A 16738-nucleotide genomic window follows, 5' to 3' on the forward strand; every position below is an offset into this window, starting at 1 on the left:
AAAGGGCAAATACTGTATGGTCTCACTGATATGAACTGACATTAGTGAATAAACTTGGAATATTTCATTGGTAACAGAGACCATCAGGAGACAGAAATAGGGTAAGATATTGGGTAATTGGAGCTGAAGGGATACAGCAATAGGACATATAAAAACTCAGAAATGGACAGCACAATACTACCTAACTGTAATACAATTATGTTAAAACACTGAATGAAGCTGAATGTGAGAATGATAGAGGGAGGATGGCTGGGGGCATAAATGAAATCACAAAGATAGATAGACGATAAAAATTGAAATGGTATAATCTAGGAATGCCTAGAGTGTATAATGATAGTGACTAATTGTACAAATGTAAAAAATGTTTTTGCATGAGAAAGAACAAAGGAATGTCATTACTACATGGTGCTGGAAATAGATGGCAATTAATATTTTAAAATTTCAACTTATGTGTGAGACTAAAGCAAAAAATGCTTATTTGGTACAAAATTTGTATTTTGACTAGTGCATCTCCTAATATAACTTATGTAGATAGTTGGTTGAACACCATAAGTACATGGAATCTTGGGTAGGAATGAGATTTTGTTGGTTTGTCCAGGGTGATGCCCTGATGAATCCCAGAGTGATATGATCAGTGAGTGGAAAAGTATTTGCAAAGACCCCTTTGGGGAATGGTGAGAACGGGGGAAAATTCAAACTCCCCAAGTTGAATTCTTGATATTCTCACAAGTATTGTGGACAACCAAAGCTATAGGCTGAGCCCCCAGTCTTGGGGTTTGTTCATATGAAACTTATCCACAAAGGATAGGTCAAGCCTACTTAAAATTTAGGCCTGTGAGTCACCCCCAAGAGAGCCTCTTTCGTTGCTCAGATGTGGTCTCTCTCTCCAGCCAACACAACAAACAAACTCACCACCCTCCCCCTGTCTATGTGGGACGTGACTCCCAGGGGTCTGGACCTTCCTGGCAGCGTGGGGCAGGGATCCAGAGTGAGCTGAGATTCAGCATCAAGGGATTGAGAAAAACTCTAGAGAGAGCTGAGACCCAGCATTGAGGGATTGAGAAAAGCTTCTGGACCAAAAGGGGGAAGAGTGAAATGAGACAAAGTGTCAATGGCTGAGAGATTCCAAACAGAGTCAAGAGGTTATCCTGGAGGTTATTCTTATGCATTAAGTAGATACCACCTTGTTATCCAAGATGTGATGGAGAGGCTGGAGGGAACTGCCTGAAAATGTAGAGCTGTGTTCCAGTAGCCATGTTTCTTGAGGATGATTGAATAATGATATAGCTTTCACACTGTGACTGTGTGATTGTGAAAACCTTGTGTCTGATGCTCCTTTACCTACCTTGTCAACAGACAAGTAGAACATATGAAATAAAACTAAATAATAGGGGCATCAAATGTTAAAATAAATTTAGTTTGAAATGCTAGTGATCAATGAAAGGGAGGGGTAAGGGGTATGGTTTGTAAAATTTTTTTTCTGTTTTTGTTTTATTTTTCTGTTGTCTTTTTCTGAACTGATAAAAACGTTCTGGGAAATGATCATGATGATGAATATGCAACTATGTAACAATATTGTGAATTGTTGAGTGCATGTATTGGGAATGTCTGTGTTTCCTTCTTGTCATTTTTTTTAATTAATAAAAAATTTTAAAATTTTTTTCTGTTTTCATTTAATTTTTCTGTTATCTTTTTATTTCTTTTTCTGAATTGATGCAAATGTTCTAAGAAATGATCATGATGATGAATATGCAACTATGTGATCATATTGTGAATTACTGATTATATATGTAGAACGCAATGAGCAAAAATTAAGAATGTTTGTTTCTCTCTTGTAATTTTTTTAATTAATAAAAATTTTTTTTTTTAAAAAAGGTGGAATATCACCTTGTTTGACCTCAGCTGGGAATGTGCACAACTGGCAATTCAAATTTTTACAGTCCAACAATTACTGTGAAAATACCACAATTACTGACTTGGGGGTTACAAATAAATTTTAGCATGTAGGTGAATTCACAAGTACAGAATCCATGAATAATGAACATCAACAATAAATGAAGCTAATTTAAAAAAAAAAAATGAAGGATTGGGGCAGTGGGACCCGGGCCCTGGGCCCTTACATTTCCCTAGAGCATACGCCGCAGGTATAGAGGTTGGCATATAAAATACAGATCATCCGGTTAATTTTAATTTTCAGATAAACAGCAAATAATCTTCAATGTAAGTATGTCCCAAATGTTACATGACAGAGGCAGTGATTATTTTTTGTTCATTGCTATATTCTCCAGCACTAGAACACCTCTGGCACATAATAATAATTACTAAATAGATGAATATGTTCAGCCGGGTTGTTTCCGACACAGGCCTAAACTTTTGATAAACAGCCTGCCAGTTAGAGGGGTGGAGCCCTTCAGGCAGGGTTAGTTACGCTCACAATTGACGGCCTGGGCGGCTAATGAACTTTCGAAGCAGATCAGGCAGCTGGGTGCACTGCTTGCCCCCGCCCTTCGCCGAGGCTCAGAACAGCAGCAGGTGCTAGGTGACCCTCCCGGGGGCAGGGCCTCTCAAAACCTGCTTGCACCGCCCAGCCCAAACCAAACACAGGGCCTCTTTAAAGCCCCGCCTCCCCAGCACCACGCGCGCTCCGGCGTGACGTCATCCACGCGGGCGACCAATGGAGGCGCAGTTTACTGGCAGGCGGCGCCGGCGGCCACTGCCAGGGGGGAAGTGAGCTGGGACGAGAGCGATGGCCCAGGTCTGGAGCCCGCGGCCGCCGCCGTCGCCGCCACCACCACCAGCGCATCAGGAACAGCCGCGGCCGCATCCGGAGCGGGGGCAGGAGTTGCGGTCGCAGTGGAGACGGCGCTTGTGAGTTGCCGAAAGTCGCCTGCCGAAACATCTCAAACTCTGGGTGGGAGCTCTTCAGGTGGGCTGAGCCGCGGTCGCCCCTCAGTACTGCGCACCCCCGGCCCAGACGGCATCCCCGAGCCTGATTCCACATCTTCCTTCTTCTTGGGCTCTCTTCAAACTCAGGGCGGGGTCCGGAGGACTGTGATAACCTCAGACCTGAGCTTCCAAGCCCGGGCATTTTCTCGGCGCCCAGAGCTGTATCAGGTTTGCAGTGGCTGGGAGCTCCCTCTTGCTGCCACTTTTCCTGCCGGAAGGACTGACTTGTTCCCACTGTCTTATCCTGTACTTCTCCCTCTCACCCCACTCAGGAACAAGTTTATTTTTTCTTCCCTGTTGGAAACCTGACCCCGGATATCCAGAACATCTGTGTGACCATTTCCATCTCCTGAAACACCCTTAGAAATATTACCTACATATCGGAGCTAAGAATCTCTCATTCTTGACTTGGCTTTTTTTACTCCTTCAGGAAGTAAAAGTTTTCCCCTTTTCCAGCTTCTTAATTAACTGACACTCCATGCCCATTTGAATCAACACTCCTGACTACCTATATGTGATTTTCCCATCCGTTTGAATTCTAGTTTCCTCTGGGCTCCAGTCTCCAGCCCTCAGTGTATCTAGTCAGTCCCACCCCTGGGTGGGAGTGACTGGAGGGCTCTGGCCCAGGATTCCCCACCCTGGAAGGCAACTCCAAGACAACGAGAGAATTGGGTGTTGGGTACGAACCTGGCAGCTCAGGCGTAGGTGCTCCACTCACCCCACACAAGAAGATGAAAAAGCGGAAAGAACTCAATGCATTGATTGGCCTGGCTGCAGACAGCCGGAGAAAGAAGCCCAAGAAAGGCTCAGGTCATCGCCTGCTTCGCACTGAGCCCCCTGACACAGAGTCTGAGTCCACCTCAGAGGAGGAAGAGGAATTCGGTGTAGTTGGAAATCGCTCTCGCTTTGTCAAGTGAGTGATGGTGGTGGTGAGAAGTCAGATCAGAAACAGGCATCCCTTTATACTACCACAGGACAGATTTAAGGGAAGGAGAAGGGAGTCCTTGGGAAGAAAAATGGTTGTAGACCATTGAAAGGCAAAATTGGGGGGGGGGGGGTTAGAGAGAAGATAAGACAGATCCTGAATGAAGAATAATAGAGATGTGTCCCTAAGTGTAGAAAGAAGAGCTTAGAATCTCCCGTAGAATTGTGGACATGGAGAATATGCCAAGAACCCAGGGAGACCAAGTTGGGATTGGCAGAGTCGGGGAAGGCCTTTAAAATAATATGAGTGAGAGAGGGACCTTAAGAGTGCCAATTATTTATTTTTTGCATTCTTCATATATCTGAATCTTGATGGGGGAATATGGTGAAGGAAATACTGCGGGATGTATGAGCCTTGAGAGTAGGTGGAGCATGGGCAAGAAAAAAAGTCACTTTTTCCCAAATCACTTTTAGATGGAGTAGCCACTGAACAAATCAAGTAGTAAGTTTTGAGGGCTTTGGAAATTGAGGTTCAGAATGAAGAAGGGTTGAAGTGGTCCTGCACCCTCTCAGCACACTACAAGAAAAGAGGGTTCTGCTGAGGATGTGGAAATAAGAGTGAGGCAGAAGGTTGGGATGCTAGAAGAGATGGAATCTTTTGTTTGAGATATTTTTTGTTTAGAATGTCTGTGTCCGTTTATTTTCTTGAAGAAAGAATCTGTTCTCTGATGAGCTTTACCAGATTAGGTAGTTAAGAAGCTTCTGGATTTGGAGTTTGAAGTTCAATGAAGCATTAATCCTGGAATTTTCACCCTACTGGGTTAATTTAGACCTTGACTTTTAGTGTGAAATCTAACCCCTTTCTATGTTTACTTCCTTCTGAGCTAGTAAGCTAGAGTGCACCAGTTGTCCACCTAACCCCGTGGATCTTATTTCTTTCATTCCATTTGCAGTAAAACTTGCTGAAAAGTTTATGAACTTTCAATAAACTAAAACACCATCACTGAAAGGAGTGAGTATGTGTCTGAGAGAGATGGATAGATAGATAAATTCCAGTACTGAATGAATTGTAGAGAAGCACTGGTCTTTATACTTTTCTAACCTGAGCTTGTCTCCAAAGACCTCCCTCCTAAATTGATGATGATGGTAGTGAGTTGCAGGTGCATATGGGTACTTCCTGTGGGCCACAGGAACTCCATCTGTTTCATGTGAAGTTTGAAACCTTTGTAACCAATAGATGAATTCTTTCGTAAGTCATATTAGCTAGTCATTTTCAACCTGTTATTCAGACCTAAGCACATTACCACTTGTCCCCTGGAAACTATTTTTTCATTAGAGAAGATAATTATGTGGCAACACAGTCATACTATTTCTAATATAGCTGATCTCATAATTACTTTTGTACTTATGTTTGAATTTGTTGTTATGATCAGGGGACACTATTTACGATGCTGCAAAATCTGTTATCCCCTCTGTGCTTTCGTCATCCTTGCGGCCTGTGTCGTGGCCTGTGTTGGCTTGGTGTGGATGCAAGTTGCTCTCAAGGAGGATCTGGATGCCATCAAGGAAAAATTTAGAACAAGTAAGTGGTTATGGTTCTTGGAGTCTTTTCCAGGGTCTAAGACAGAATGTACCATGCTGGTGAAGCAATTATGTTTTCCATTCAGCTTGAATGTTGTAACATTTGTTTTTAAACCCACAAACAAAAAACAGTGCTTACATACCTCCAGGACAAATAGCATCGAAATAATGACATTGCAAGTAAGGCTTAGAGTGCGGGGAAAAAAAGAGCTAAGGTGCAGGAGTCCAGAGTATTGATTAGCCTCCATCCTTGGCCTGAACTTCCCCAGGTATAAAGTGGCAACAACAACACTATAGGCTGTTTAAGAAAGAATGTGGGGAGTGTCTGTCATATAATTTTCTCCATAAGAAAAACAGTATAGGAACATAGGAATGGATAATAATATAGTACTCAACATTTCTTGAGTACTGACTCTGTGTCAAGTCACAAATAAATGATTTTATCCCCAAAACAATCCTGTGAGATGGGTACTATTTTCAATTATTATTATTATTATGCTCTCAGAAAATTGGGGCTTAGAAGAATAAAGTAACTTGTTTGGTAATTAAGTATGGTGGCACTAAGACTTGTACTTGGTCCTCTTACAACCCAACTATTCAGATTCTTGTTTATAACCATACTGTAACTGCATCCCTGTTCCCAGTGGCTTTGTAAGCCTATAAACATTTCTTCAAGTGCCCACAGATCTCTTTGATATCAACTTGGGTCAGAATTTTAAAGTTCAGTAAGAGTAGTGGAGGAGCTGTTTTTCTGAGTATCAGTTTTCAAGTTTAGAGCTAAAACTAATCAATTTCTCTCCTATCCTTGACTGTGCTTGTATTTGTGACATCTGTTTCAGGAAAAATAATTTAAATACCATTGAGTGTTATGATTTTAAAGTTTTAGGAATCTTTTGTGATTCTTTGAACTAAATTACATATTCCTGAAAGGCTACAGTAGCCCTAGTAGTGCTACCTTAAGCATAATACAACCAGCAGAAGTATTTGTCTCATAGTTGAGTTTTAAAGTTTAAGGGACTTTTTTTTTTAGTTAAAGAGTTTTATATTTTCTAAATTGCAAAGTTGTATTTGACACATCCAAACTAATTTTTCTGAAAGGTCTGTTTGTATAGCACTTTCAACCAGGTTAACCTAAACACCTTTCTTTTACAACACTGAGATCTTTGATTCTAGATTTCAAGTGTTAATTTTCTAAGCTAAGGAACCAGTTTCAGCTTAATCATAGATACTCTAACCTTAGTAGCATTAGCATACCCGGAACCTGACCACAAGGCTTTCTCAAGGTCATAAAAAAGTCTAGTCCCAGAACTGGGATTAGAGTTGTTTCTTTGCTTCCCTTCTTAAGCCTGGGAGATCTTAATGTCCTAGCTTTCCTTAACCCCAGCTTCTCTTTGCTGCCTGCAGTTATTCAAATTCTGAACTGACCTAAGGACAGTTAATCCTTAGTTAGCAGGTTAATGACATTCCCAGTGATGTTGTTTGAAAAAGTTGAAATACTAACTTCAGTTTTCTTAGGAACTTTTGATTCAGGGAATGGGTCAGAACATACAGATCATTCTTAAATCTGTGTGTTCTGTCAACTGGTTGAATCAGATGACAGTAGAAGAATGAATAGAATTTCTACCAAAGTTATTTTTCCTCCTTAATGTTTGTCCTTAGTAGTATTGCAAGGTTTTTTAAGGACAGTGCTTTCTTTGTAATGTAAGTAGTGATCATAACTTGGAAATGAGGTTCTTAGAAAAGTTTAATTTGTAAGTAGCCACTGAAGTCACCTGTCTGTTCCATCCTCTCTCTGGAATTAGTTGAGCCTCCTAGACTTATGATATAGTTTGTTTTAATCACTTGTAGCCATTATTTATTTATGAATTTCAAAATATTGCTCAGTTCTGCCCTCCAGAGATTCCTCTCTCTGATTGCTCTGTGCCTGTGTTTACAGGATACCCATGTAATTTATACCTTAACAAGCTTTTCAGGGAATTTTTTGTTTGTAAGTGCATATTTAAAAGGTAGTATGTGTAACAGCCCTGGCAATCAGTCAGTCAACAGATATTTATTGAGCACTTGTTAATATCAGTCCTTGGAAGCACTGTATTCAGAAGCCAGAAATTATGCCCTGGCCTGTGAGACCTGCTCTCTCCCACTGAGCAGCATTCCCGAGACTCTGACTACATTTGTCACCCAGCCAAATGAAGCAGATGTAGAAGTGTCAGCTGCTTTTTTGGCTTTGGTTTGCTACAATGGAAATGCTAGCACCTGCGATATCTGTAAGTGGGACTTCCTGATGGAGGGAAAGGAAGGGGTCCTGGGATGTCCTCAGTCCATAGGCTGAACCATTATGGGCCACTTGCCCAAAAGCTTTTTGTAAAAACTAGTATCTTGACTAAACAGGGTCAATCTTGTTAAACTTTAAGTCTTCCTTTGAATTATGTTTAAGTATATTTCAAAAATTTTAATTTCTTGTTTTTCAAAAGAACAGAAGTTCTCAAATAAGTCAACCTGTTTTTGTCTTTAATACACTTTTAAGAAATTCAGACTCCCCTTGTTCTTCATTTAAATAAAATTTCCAAGACACTTGTGAGGAAAGGAGGAGGTATTACTGAAATATCTGAAATAGAAAGCAAAGCAGATAGGATTGATATTTTTCCTGTGGTCAAGGAGTAATTTGGTCTTGATCTTTAAGATAAAAGTGCTGGTTGGCCTTAGACTCTTACTTCAGTGTACTTTTTCCAGAACCAGAAACTTCAAAAGAATTTCACACTGTTATTATAAGGAAGACACCATTCACAGCCTTCCTTCTTTGTCACTCAACTATGAAACACTAGAATGAAGGAAAATAATTTGGAAGAGAAAGAAAGTGTTAATAAATGAGGCATATTTTTTTGTCTTACAGACAACAGTTTAGAGAAAGATGGTACTCTAGTGAAAAAATGTAGCAGTTAGGTCATTTAATATAGAACTTAAATGTGGTCTTGTACTAATGAGGACGTTAGGATATAAGTATCCATGATAGCCGGAATATATTACAAAGAGTACTGCTCCTAGTAGCAGAAGATCTGAATTCTGGCTTACTTGTTACCAGCTGTAAAAGCTGAGAAAAGTTTCTTTTACTCTTTCTTTTTTTTTTTTTTTTTTTTTTTTTTTAACATGGGCAGGCACCGGGAATCGAACCCGGGTCCTCAGGCATGGCAGGCAAGCATTCTTGCCTGCTGAGCCACCGTGGCCCACTTTTACTCTTTCTGAGCCTTCCTTTTCCCATTCATAAAATAGAAAATCGTGTTTGCGCTACCAAAGCACTTTGGGCAGTCTATTGTCATAATAGCTGCAACACTGTATAGTAATTCTGTGACCACACCTCGCTCCCCACGAGACCAAGAGCTTCAGGCTCTTTTTTATGCTCTGGTGTCTAGTGCAGGACTGGTCACATGGGGGAGGCTCAGTAAGAAACTGTTGAATAATAGTTACATGAAAGTTTATTGAAAACTGTAAAAGCATTATATAGATATAGAATATTGCTGTTGGCGTTTTATATGTTCTCTCTGAAAAGGTGTTATGCAGAAATCTCCATTTCCTGATCTCAAAGATCGGAAAAAAAACTAGGAAATCAAAAGAACTAGGCAAGTTCTTTTGGGTGTTAAAGATTTTTTTAACGCTGATTTTTAGAAGAATTGCTTTCCCTGTAGAAAAAACATGAATTAGTAATTATAAGTTGTTTGCTACACTTTCTCTCATTTATCTAATAAAAGTGCCTCCGCTTGGCTTGTCTCTCTTAAAAAGCCCCAAGTAAAACCATGATTATGAGCTGTTCTTTGCTCTCACAATCCTTAAGATCCAGAGTGCCTTCAGGACTTGTCAGCTCTATATATTTATTAGTTAATAATTGTAACCCAGGTTATTTATGTGTTTGTCTTATTTCTTCTTCCCTTCTATCTTCTACTTAATTCGTATGAACAAGAGAAAGGAGAAAGACAGCGTCTCCCCTGGGGATGTTTGACCACCTGAAAATGTGTGGGATGAGTTTTTTCTTTACAGCCTAACTGAAAGTATATAAGAGATTCAGTGAAATGCCAAGTGCTACATTAATTTAGGCCACTTGGTAAAAACATTTTTACTGCATGATGTTCCAGAAAACCGTCTACAAATCAAAGGGTGCATTTAAAAGTACTTAGGGAAGTCTGAGTCTTAGGGAAGTCTGTTATTTATAAAGAAATCATTTGGCAAATACTTTTGAAAAAATGAGCAAAAATATCTAATTTCATCTCATAATTCTAATGTTAGATGGTGGGTGTGGTAGTGTTCTAGTTTGCTGGCTGCCAGAATGCAACACACCAGAGACAGATTGGCTTTTAATAAAAGGGGATTTATTTTGTTAGTTCTTCAGAGGAAGGGCAGCTAACTTTCCACTGAGGTTCTTTCTTACGTAGGAAGGCTTAGGGTAATCTCTGCTGGCCTTTCCAGGCCTCTGAGTTCCAACAACTTTCCCCAGGGTGATTCCTTTCTGCATCTTCAAAGGCCTGGGCTGAGCTGCGAGTGCTGAGATGAGGTATGCTGAGCTGCTTTGACTGTGCTACGTTGTGCTCTCATTTAAGCACCAGCCAATTAAGTCACATGTCATTCATTGCAGCAGGCATGCGTCCTAGCCATTGTTGATGTAATCAGCAACAGATGAGGTTCACATACTATTGGCTCATGTCCGCGTACCTGTGGTAGTTAGATTCAGTTGTCAACTTGGCCAGGTGAAGGCACCTAGTTCTGCTGCAGACATGAGCTAATGGCATGTGAAGTTCATCTGCAGTCGGCTGGGGGAGTGCCTGCTGCAGTGAATGATGTTTGATTTAATTGTCTGGATGCTTAAATAAGAGAGCTCAACACAGCACAGTCCAAACAGCTCAGCATACTTCATCTCAGCACTCACAGCTCAGCCCAGGCTTTTGGAGATGCAAAAAGGAATCACCCGGGGAAAGTTGTTAGAACCCAGAAGCCTGGAGAGAAGGCCAACAGAGATCATCTGTGCCTTCCTGTGTAACAGAACCTCATATGAAAGTTAGCTGCCTCTCCTCTGAAAAACTATACATTTTTAACTAAATAAATCCCCTTTTATTAAAAGCCAATCCATCTCTGGTATGTTGCATTCTGGCAGCTTTGGCAGACTAGAACAGTGGGCTTACTTAAGGACACCTTTATGTGTATTACTACCACCATCCCCAATTTTGTGGGGTTTTTGTTGTTGCTGTGAGTTCTGCTTTTTTGTCTTTTCTTTATTTAAATCAGTAAGGTAACATTAACTCCATTTCGTACCCTACATTTATTTCACAGACAAGTATTTGAGTGCTTCTATGTACCTAAGTGCTCAGAAATACAAGGAAGTAGACCTGGTCTCTGTTCTCAAACAGCTCACTGTCAGTCTGGTGGAGGAGACATATGAATAAATAATTGTAGCACCATGTGTTAAGTGTTTGGTAGAGCTTGAGGTGGTGAAGAGGTGCTGGTGGTTGAATTTGGAGATACACCTGTTTAAGCTGTATCTTGAAATAATTGGGTGGCAAAAATGAAGATGCAAGCCAAGACCATCCAGGCATAAAGAATAATTTGTGCAGGGTTGCCATGGTTTAGAGGTTGGTATGCTCAAGAAGATCAGTTTGTCTAAAACATAGATCGAAGAGTTAGGTGAAGCAATGAGAAATGTGATGGGGAGATAAGCAAAGGCCAGACTTTTTTAGTCAATAAATATTTATTGAGTGCCTAAAACGTGTCAGGTGTGGTTTAAGTACTGACTACAGAAGTGAACAAAATAAAGTCTTGGAACTTATATTTTAGTAAATCGTTTTATACTGGTCCTTTATGAGGAAAGTGTATAATAACTAATGAGGCAGTCTTTGACTTAAAAAAAAGAAAGATGCAGGTTTTATCCTGGAGAACCAACCATTATCAATATATTATTTTTCATGAAAAGGAAGAATGCTCTTGAAAGAAAGAAGAGAAAGCACTCTTTCAGGCCTCTGCCTTTAGGCTGGCAAATATCTAAACCATTCAGGAGATATTGTCTCCCAAAGAAAAGGCCAAATATCACCTTGTGCTTCACCTAGCATGTTCCTTTATCTTCTTATTCATATTGAGCTTTTGGTTTGATTTTAAATTTATGAAAACCCTGTTTGCTGTTTATGAAATACATTTAAAATCTTAGCCCTTAAAACATTGTGTTTGAATGCTATGAAAGTCCACCTTTCAATTGGCCATTTTGAGGTAGAAAAAGTAGATTTAAACATTTAAAGATGCAAGTCATAATACCACCTAGAACTTTAATGGGAGTAAGGTTTATAACAAATCTTCACTGCTTAACCAAAAATCTCCTTAATTGAGCTGATCAACACTTAATATTTATTTTATCACTTATTGTATGCCTGGCCAGCTATATTAAGTGCTTGATAGCTGTTTTTTCACTTAATTTTGCCAATCCCTTAAGTCCATTTTATCTCTGTATTACAGGTGAGAAAGCCAAACTCGAAGAATATGAGTTTTTGCTCAAAATCAGTTAGTAAATTACAGAGTTGAGATTCAAATCCAATTCTTTCTGCCCATGTTCTTTATTATAATTTTTAGCCACCTAAAATATTAAAAGTTACATTGCCAGTAGTGTAGTAGCCTCAGTTCAAGTGGAGCTTTAGTCTTAAAGATATACACTTACATGAATAAACGGACAGTGTTCTAGTTTGTAAGCTTTCAGAATGCCATATACCAGAAACAGAATGGCTTTTAAAAAGGGTAATTTGTTAAGTTGCAAGTTAACAATTCTAAGGCTGTGAAAATGTCCAAATTAAGGCATCCAGGAAAAGGTACCTTGGTTCAAGTAGGTTGATGATGTTTGGAATTTCTCTGTCAGCTGGAAAGGCATATGTGACATCTGCTAGCTTTCTCTCCCACCTTACTGTTTCATAAAGCTCCCCCAGGAGTGTTGTCCTTCTTTATCTCCAAAGGTCTCTAGCTGTGTGGACTCTGTTGGTGCTGGTTACTCTAAAGCTTTTTCCAAAATGGTTCCCTCTTAAAAGACTCCAGTAAGCAATCCCACCTTGAATGGGTGGAGAGACATCTCCATGGAAACCATCTTATCAAAAGTTACCACCCACAATTGGGTGGGTCATATCTCCATGGAAACAATAAAAAAGATTCTACCCAGCAATATCGAATGAGGATTAAAGGACATGATTTTTCCGGGGTACATAACAGCTTCAAACTGACACAAACAGTGTAGGTGATATATATGAATTCAGTCATTATTTCCATGGAATTAACTTTTATTAATCCATCTTCTTTTCTACTTACGATCATTTTTTCATTTGGGGGCCAGGGGAAATTTTATGGCCATTTGTAATAATTCTTATTTTTGCTTTTAGTGGAATCTAATCAGAAAAGCTCATTCCAAGAAATTCCCAAACTTAATGAAGAACTCCTCAGCAAACAAAAACAACTTGAGAAGATTGAATCTGGAGAGCTGGGCTTGAGCAAAATCTGGATAAATATCACAGAAATGAATAAGCAGGTAGCAAAGTGTGATTTTTTATTTTTTTGTAAACTATAAATATTTAGTTTTGTTTGTTTGAAGTATGAATTTATAGGTACAGGGAACTCACTTCAGATTGCTCTGTTTTTTGAAATGGTGTTTTGCATACTATGATTCCAAAATATTAAATCAAGTAAAATAGGTAATCATTATTCATTTACCAAATGCTTTAAATATTAACCCTTTCTGAAAGGGTTCTACCAAGGAAAGGAGTTCTACCAAATTGAGAGAATTAGAAATATTTGAGTCAGCTTTTCCTAAGTAACAGTTTAGGTATCACATTTAAAAAGCAACATTAACCCCCATGAAAGATGGAGACTATTTTTTTTGGCATGGACAGGCTCTAGGAATCAGACTGGGTCTCCAGCATGGCAGATGAGAATTCTGCCACTGAGCAAATCGTTGCACCACCCAACCCTATTTTTATTATATAATGGGAGCTTAGTTCATTTGATGGAATTCATAGATTTACAGAACAGCCTTGGGATTTAAAGCTATACATATGATACACTATGCTAAAACAAATCTGGAAACCACCATTAGTTAATGCCAGTGTTCTATAATTGCATAGGAGCAGTGCAGAATTGGTTTAAATACCTTGGCTAGGCAAGCAAACCTAGAGCAAGCTTTTCTAGTCCATAAATTGGCGAGAACTCAGTAGGCCTTAATTCCAAAAAAGGACCCTGCCACAGGAAAAGGGCTTATTCAAAGGATGTTGATTGAGCATCTTCGTTGTATGAGATACTCTGATTGCCATAAGGTAACTATCGCCTCTCTCCTCAGTTTTTCCAGTCTCGTTAGGAAAGCCATGTGCATTGAAAAGAAAAAATCCATTGAGATAAAGGCAACTAAGGACCAACTGCATGGTACCTCTGCAAAGTGCTTAAAGATAGATGTTTCCTTTTTGGGCTAAGAGGGTATTCTTTTCTTCAGATTGGAGTCATAAAACTGAGAATCAACTAGGGGCGGGGACATTGTACTAGAAGAAAGTACTTGCGGATATTTCTAAGACTACCACCACCTTTCAGCAGTGATGTAGGAGTGGGCAGTTCGCAGCTTAAGACCAAAGATCAAAAATGGCCTGGGACAGTGGCTTTCATTCTTTTGCCTGTGACCCACAGTGAGAAATGTTTTACATCATCTCTCAGTAAACACATAAATATATGTATGTAACTAAAATAAAACTTTCTGAAAATAATAACTTTAATGTCTATAGTGCCTTATAATAGTTTCTATTTTGTGCTATATCTTTAAAAGAATTATTCATGCAATAATTTATGGGTTGCAGCTCCTAATATTTATTAATTGCCATGAATCCTTTGACTCTAATTAGTTAGAGAAAAGCAAGTATTCACCCCGTTTTTGCAAAAAGAATAGTAGTAAACTGGGACCTTACTAGCTATTCACAGAGCAAATGAGTAGTTTGGCCAGAGGTTACATCCAGATGAAAAAGCATATTGAAACACTAAGAGATAATTATTCTCTCTCACTAGGGGAAAGCATGCATTCTGTATAGCTAGCTAGTCATGGAGTTTACCATTCTGAAAAGAGAACAAGATGTTTTAAGGTGAGGAAACAAAGTCACATTTCTACTTCTCCATCTCCTTTTTGTAATTGAACATCATGGTAAGATTCAGAGGGGAAATTGGTACTTAGGATGAGAGAATACACAAACATTCATATCTTTGCTTATATGTATATATTTTTTTACATGGGCAGGCACCGGTAATCAAACCTGGGTCCTCTGGCACGGCAGGCAAGCATTCTTGCCTTCTGAGCCACCGTGGCCCACCCGTCTTTGCTAATATTTTGGTTTCTGAGTCCTTTTTAACTAGGAATTGAGAAACAAAAGATTTTGTTTTATTATTGGTCTGACCATTATTTTTAATGCAAGAAGTTCCTGGGAAAACAGGTATACAGGAAAGTTAATTTCATTTCTCAGGCTGTCAGAAATGATGGAAATGACTGTTGAAACACACCTGATACAGAGGAATTCACTGTTGGCATGTGCTCAGAACAGGTGGTGTTGAAGTAGAGCTTTTATTATTTTCAAAGGGATTATATCACTCTCAGTGGTTTTCTATAATTAATATTATATATCTCTGATGCGCTATTCAAGTAAGATTTTGGGTTTTTCCCTAAACCAAAATAGGTACAAAAATAAAATCAATATTTAACCATATTTCTATACCTGTGGTAATTTTGTCAGTTAAGATGATTTTAATGGCACATTTTTAAAAAGCAACTCACAAAGTGGGTTTAACAAGAAAATATATCACTTAATGAGAATCGTTCTTATCATAGTGTAAGTTGAAGTTAATACAGACTGAAAAAAAAGCCATTACTTTGGAATGGTTTAAAATCAAATTTTGCCTTTAAAATCTTTGAAGTAGTAGTTGAAATCTCATTTGCTTTTCTGTTTTATTCATGAAGCCTGATTTTATACCAGTTGCATCTTAACTATTTTAGGAAGTCTCCTCCTCCTTTGAAGACCACTAATTCAACATGTGTTTACTGAGCTGAACTGAGCTAGCCAAGGCCTTTGATTCAAAACCAAAAAAGATGTGCTCCCTGCCCTCCAGGATCTTACAGACAAATGGAGGAGATAGAAAAGTAAACAATTGTAAAATAGACTGATAAGCAATAAGAAACAGGTTCAAATGAGTACTGTGGGTACATGTATAAGTATGTATCTAACCCAGACTGGCTGGGAGTCAGACAAGGCTCCCTAACGATGCTTGAGCTGAGTCCTGTTGGTCAAATAGGAATTAGCCAGATGAATTCTGCAGACAGAGAAGAGTGTTCTAGGCAAAATACTAGTATGTACAACAGAACACGAATGAAAACACAGTGTGAACAGGGTATTTCAATATAGTTCCACTTTGGTGGAAAGATGCCAGGGATGAGAATAAGTCAGCAAGAGCTAAATCAAGAAGGACCTTGAGTGCCCTTCTCTTATAGCACTCTCTGTATATCTTTTCTGACACTGTGCTGTGTACAAATGTGTCATGTGATAGTTATTTGTGTATGCATCTAATTATACTAGACGGTTCAGTACTGTACTCTGAGCCCACATGATGATGAAGGTGATAATGATAGCAACAATAATGATAGTGACAATGAAGATAACTCCTATTCATTAAATGCCTTCTTTGTGCAGAGCACTATTAGGTGCTCTGTATATGTGATCTCCTTTCTTCCCATCCATAGCCCTATGAAGTAGGAGGAAGTATGTACATTTTACAGATAAGAAAATTGAGGCTTAAATAGGTTAGGTAGCATGAAGATCTCACAGCGGTGTAGCAGTGGTAACATTAAAATATTCAAGTCCTGGGGGCTGTTTTCTTTGCAGTTTTCCATTCTGCCTCCCATCTTCATATCCCTTATAGGATTTGATAGGTATTTGATAGATACGTATTGAAAGAATGTAATGTCAGGTACCTATTATAATCATCCATCATTCATGATAGTCTGTGTTAGTAACTTTTTCGTTACGATTTAAAGAACACTTCACTGCAACCCCAAAGCAAAAAGCAGCATTTCAGACTTTATAGTATAAAATGATCTATTAAGCAAATGGCCTACAGGAGCTATTTTTAATTTTGTTAATGAAAAGTCATGTAATATGTATTAAAGTCATGATCTATTAAGCAAATGGCCTACAGGAGCTATTTTTAATTTTGTTAATGAAAAGTCATATAATATATATTAAAGTCATGACTCATCTTTTGG

The 16738-nt window shown here is 38.9% G+C and overlaps 1 protein-coding gene across 4 annotated transcripts in view; it reads left to right on the forward strand.

Annotated features, from left to right (window-relative positions):
• Positions 1 to 2689: 2689 nt before the first annotated feature.
• EFCAB14 (EF-hand calcium binding domain 14) overlaps positions 2690 to 16738 on the forward strand; it is a 50299-nt gene continuing 36250 nt past the window's right edge. For all 4 annotated transcript variants that reach the window (XM_077149757.1, XM_077149758.1, XM_077149760.1 and 1 more), the window contains exons 1-3: positions 2690 to 3859; positions 5304 to 5452; positions 12840 to 12985. In XM_077149757.1, coding sequence (XP_077005872.1) covers positions 3678 to 3859; positions 5304 to 5452; positions 12840 to 12985 — 477 coding nt within the window. In that variant the 5' untranslated portion in view covers positions 2690 to 3677. The remainder of the gene's footprint in view (positions 3860 to 5303; positions 5453 to 12839; positions 12986 to 16738) is intronic.

This window comes from Tamandua tetradactyla, chromosome 2 (assembly GCF_023851605.1).
Source record: "Tamandua tetradactyla isolate mTamTet1 chromosome 2, mTamTet1.pri, whole genome shotgun sequence".
Classification (NCBI taxonomy): domain Eukaryota; kingdom Metazoa; phylum Chordata; class Mammalia; order Pilosa; family Myrmecophagidae; genus Tamandua; species Tamandua tetradactyla.